The sequence below is a fragment of the Haplochromis burtoni genome, unplaced genomic scaffold, assembly GCF_018398535.1.
Source record: "Haplochromis burtoni strain Fernald_Lab_line unplaced genomic scaffold, NCSU_Asbu1 Contig_571, whole genome shotgun sequence".
Classification (NCBI taxonomy): Eukaryota; Metazoa; Chordata; class Actinopteri; order Cichliformes; family Cichlidae; genus Haplochromis; species Haplochromis burtoni.
The window spans coordinates 68,165-72,633 of record NW_024582932.1 but is presented as its reverse complement, the minus strand read 5'-3'; the positions used below and the strand labels follow the sequence as shown (position 1 = coordinate 72,633).

At 43.4% G+C, this 4,469-nt stretch overlaps 1 protein-coding gene across 1 annotated transcript; it reads right to left on the bottom strand.

Annotated features, from left to right (window-relative positions):
- Positions 1 to 416: 416 nt before the first annotated feature.
- LOC102313648 (ras-related protein Rap-2b) lies at positions 417 to 2,993 on the bottom strand. The gene is made up of 2 exons (XM_005948728.2): positions 2,074 to 2,993; positions 417 to 1,493 (listed from the first exon to the last, which is right to left on the bottom strand). Exon 1 carries the CDS (start codon positions 2,674 to 2,676, stop codon positions 2,125 to 2,127), a length of 552 nt encoding a protein of 183 aa, XP_005948790.1. The 5' UTR covers positions 2,677 to 2,993; the 3' UTR covers positions 417 to 1,493; positions 2,074 to 2,124.
- Between the last annotated feature and the right edge of the window lie 1,476 nt (positions 2,994 to 4,469).

Below are 4,469 nucleotides of genomic sequence, written 5' to 3'. Positions count from 1 at the left end.
ATAGCTGCCCATCGAGTTTGTGACACAAAGAGCAATAAACACCAGCAATTTTGCAGCGTTTTCATATTGTAGTTCTATTTCCTGTTAGGAGTAGGTCCACCACACATGCTGAACCGTGAAGCAGCTCGTGTAAATTTGGGTTGTTTTTAGGGGGGGGTCATGTTACTGTAAAATAAGCACACTGAACATTTACTTTTTCAGCAACAGCTTAATGCAGGGTTTTCTAGTAGCCAAATTATTTGTGTGCTTTTAAGCAAACCTCAGCTGCTGTTTAAGCTAAATTCTTCACCGAACTTCTCGTGACATGTGGTGAAATGAGTAGATGTCCCCAAAGAAAAAGAAAAGAAAAAAGAAAACACAGCCTGGGTTCTTTTTTAAAAAAGCCATTTGTATTAAAAGTCTTTTTTTTTTTTTTCTCAAAACAGCCAACTGTTAAATGGCTGGTCTGAAATTAAACTTACAATCAGGTTAGATTTGTCAATGGTACATTATCACATTTCCTGTTAAAAACAACAAAAGGAACAGAACAAAACAGAACTCCTTTGAACTGATTGGCCTGGAAATTAAGTGTCGGGTGTTGTGATCATGTCTAAGGGGTTCCAGTACCTGTGCATTTCAAGACATGGGTTCATCCAGACCAAGCAGACATTGCAAAAATTAACACCTTAGACTTCAAAAAGGCCAAAGTAAAACAAACAGAAAACTGCCATTCCATTCAAGAGAAGCCTGCTGTAGTTTTTCATCGTCAGCTTCCATCCTTACGACACTATCCAGTAGAAGAGTTCACTAGTTTGTGGATTGTGATGTTGAAGGGTTGTTTTGGTTGTGGGTTGGCACTAAATCTGAACAGCTGATTTATTTCGGAAAGGCACTTGACACAAGGGCGATCGGGTCAGTGTCCTTGTGTCACTTCAGTTAGGGTCCTCTCACACACTTAAAGAGAAAGTGAAGTAAAAAAAAAACATGAAGTGGCACTCGTCACATTTTCTCCACCACCAGAGACGTGGCGTCAATTTCTTCTGACTTTGGAAAAGAAAGCAGGATTTGGAGTGTTGTGGAGCGTTGCTCCAAATTTGATCAGGCGGCCCAACTCTTTATCTGTCCCAGACTGTGCAGTTACTTAACAAAATATATACTCTATCTCCCTGTGTTCTTCTCATACAGAAATATCCATTTATGAGTTTTCTTTAAGTGTTTCTTTCCATCTTTTCCATTGGGATGTAGTTCCAGTTGGAAGTACAGTTGGAACTGGTGAGGAGGGGGGGGGGATGAGGCTGAAACTCTGGATCTGACACTGTGTTGACATCAATGGCGGACACCGATCGTGCAGTACAGATACTCCAACCCAGCAGAATTCCTGAAGAGTGGACCCCTCCCTGTCTCAGTTGCTCCCCCTCCTCCTCGTCCCCCTGCAGCATTCCTCCCTTCATTTTCCTCCAAGGCCAGGGCGAGACACGAAGAAGAGCTCAACAGTACAGACTTGCTGCAACACACTGCCACAAACAAGAAAGGCGGAGAAAAAGAAAGTGTCATGAATGAACTAGAACAACTTCTAGGGAAAACAGATTTCCTCCAAAGCTAAATCTATCTCGAACTTGCTGACTCTTGAAATGTAGGCCACACAAAAACACTGGAATCTCCCTGTAAACCCCATTCTGGAATATGGCATTTGGCAGTTCTTTTAATAGCTCCGAACTGTAGCTGCACCGATTGAGCCACAAAAGTTTGTAAACCTAATTAAGTGTGCCACTGGCATGCCCCATCCAGTTCTGCAAATGAATCAGAGACTTCCCCTATCTGCTTAGCAAAACAATGGACTGCAAGTGTCCCACTGTACGTTACCGGTAAAAAGTACTGCTGAGTTTTTATAGCTAAGTACTGACAAAAAACAAACTTCAGGCTACGCATTAAAATGACACGTTTAGCTTACATCCGGTGCTTTGCTGCTCGCTAAACAGTACTTAATGTGGGCAAGTTGGTAATAAGTACGCTGTTTATTTATAGTTCTTGTCACTGCATTGAACAATCAACCGTGTCAGGTTTACACTTTCGGTGTATGGTGTTCCAACTTACCATTGCAAACTTAAAACCGAGCAAAGAAAACTTTGTGATTGTCCATTTTCCTTAAAGAATAACACAAGACGAGCAGCACTGGTCGTCGCCATTTGGTGTTGAGGCATAGTTCATCTGTCGGACTATTTCTGCAAACAGTTCGTCCACAGAGCTTTTATTTTTGGCTGAAGTTTCCATGAACGGGCAGTTCCATTCGTCCGCCAGAGCCTTCCCTTCACCGGACGAAACCTCCCTTTCCCCCTCCAGGTCCACTTTGTTTCCAACCAGAATCATCGGCACTCTTTCGTACCGTTTCACCCGAATGATCTGATCCCTCATCGGTTTGATGTCCTGGAAGCTCTGCTGGTTCACCAGGCTGTAGACCAGAATAAAACCCTGGCCGTTTTTGATGTACAGGTCTCGCATGGAGGCGAACTGCTCGGTCCCAGCCGTGTCCAGGATCTCCAAGACGGACGGAGAGGAGTCAACCTCGATCTCCTTCCTGTAAAAATCCTCTATCGTGGGGTCGTATTTTTCTATGAAAGATCCCGTCACGAACTGGACGGTTAGTGCCGATTTACCGACGCCCCCGGACCCGAGAACCACTACTTTGTACTCTCTCATGGTGCCTAAAACAGCCGCCGCCGCTGCTGCTGGTTCCTCTCCGCTGTGAGCCCGCTAGCCGCCCTGCTGGGTTTCAAACCGCTCACCGTTGCACCTCCGCCAGCACTTTTGTACGGGCTCCGGTTGCTGAAAACCGGGCGTGGCTGTCAACTATCGCCGTTCAGGAGGTGAATACAGTTGTTTTGCGCCCACGCTCACCATTTGTATTGTGGCATGCTGAGGTCCCGAATACAGCCCTACCGGTTCTTGAGCAAGCTTCCCCCGTTTTCGTTCAAGTAGCCACCGTGCGTCCGTAGCTTTCTTTTTCACAATCAAGTCGAATGTAGCGGAAAACAACTGCTTCCTGTTTGCACCTTCAAAATAAAAGGGCTATATCGATCCATGCAGTAAATCTCACCGTATTATGTTTTTACCACTCATCGAATACATTATCTTTTTTATTTAAATCATATTCAATTTAATTCTAGATGTTTTTATTGCTAATTAATCGTTTTAAGGAATTTATCACAGACTCCCAATCATAATGCTTTGATTTCCGGTGTGAGCATACTAACTTCTGGATACCTGACAAAGAGCCTGCCCTGCCTGCCCACACTCGTCACGCAGTCTGCGTCTTACGTCACTCAGTAAATACTCTGGCCAGTGTTTAGTTAAAGGTGCAGTACGGCTGTTATCGCATAGTCAGCGTGGTTGATAGCCTCAGTATTCATACAGACTTGCCACACCTTAGTTTCGACATCACTGATCTTTGGGCTTACTACCGCTTGACTCATTCTAAATAACTTACGGGAAAAGCCAGCCTTTTGTGATTTCTACACACAGCTTGTTGCGTATCCATTAGCAATGATGTTTCCCCCCCCCCTTCCTCTCATCACAAACATTTCACTAGTTTCAATATTTCCAACTAGGATTTAACAAGTCAAGCTGAATTACAATATAAGATGTTAATTATGATAATGATTAGGAAATATGTGGCCGACGTGCTGGTTGTGCCTAACGAGGGAAGGGCATAGAAAACAATGAAATGCCTCATGTGAGACGTGAACCCCCCACCCCCTATATGTGACACATTGGAGGGCTTTCGTCTCCAATGTGTTTATTTTTTATTTGTTTGTATAGAAACCTCGAATCAGATAAATCTTAATTTCCTTGTTCAGCAACTTGGTTCTTTGGGCCACTTTTGTGAGTCAGCCAAAACATTACCAGAAACACATGCAAACCCAACAGGAAGGAAAGTTGTTTTTCTGTCATGCACAACTAATGGCTTGTGTTGCAAAATTTAATCCCAGTGAAACACCATGTGATAAGCTTTTAATAAAAGTAGTTATTTAAGTCATCCCATGTCTTTGTACGTGCATGTGAGTGCGTTCACAGTCATCATTATGTCTGCTTGTAAGCTTGTAAAGTAACCGCTGATTTCAATCAGCGCCTGGAAGCAGTGACGATTAAACCATAGCTGTGACATAATCACCTCCAAGGATGCCTTGGAAAATTCTTCTGGATCAATAGAAGTTTAATCTTTCCACAACTCCCCATCAGTGATACACCACACACTCGTGAAGTTTGATTATAATGCAATAATGAACTAAACCCATGAGTCAGTCTTAAGCCAAAAGAATACACTATATTTTAAAACATTTACACACAGATGGAAACAGACTTTTCCTTAGAAAGTCTGAGGATTTTCCCATAGGTTTAGTTTGAGGCGACGGTATGGGAATTGTGTGGATTTCACCATCGTGTGGGCTTCCCAAAGGCCCTGCAGGCAGCCCCTACCCAAATCCCATTAAGAA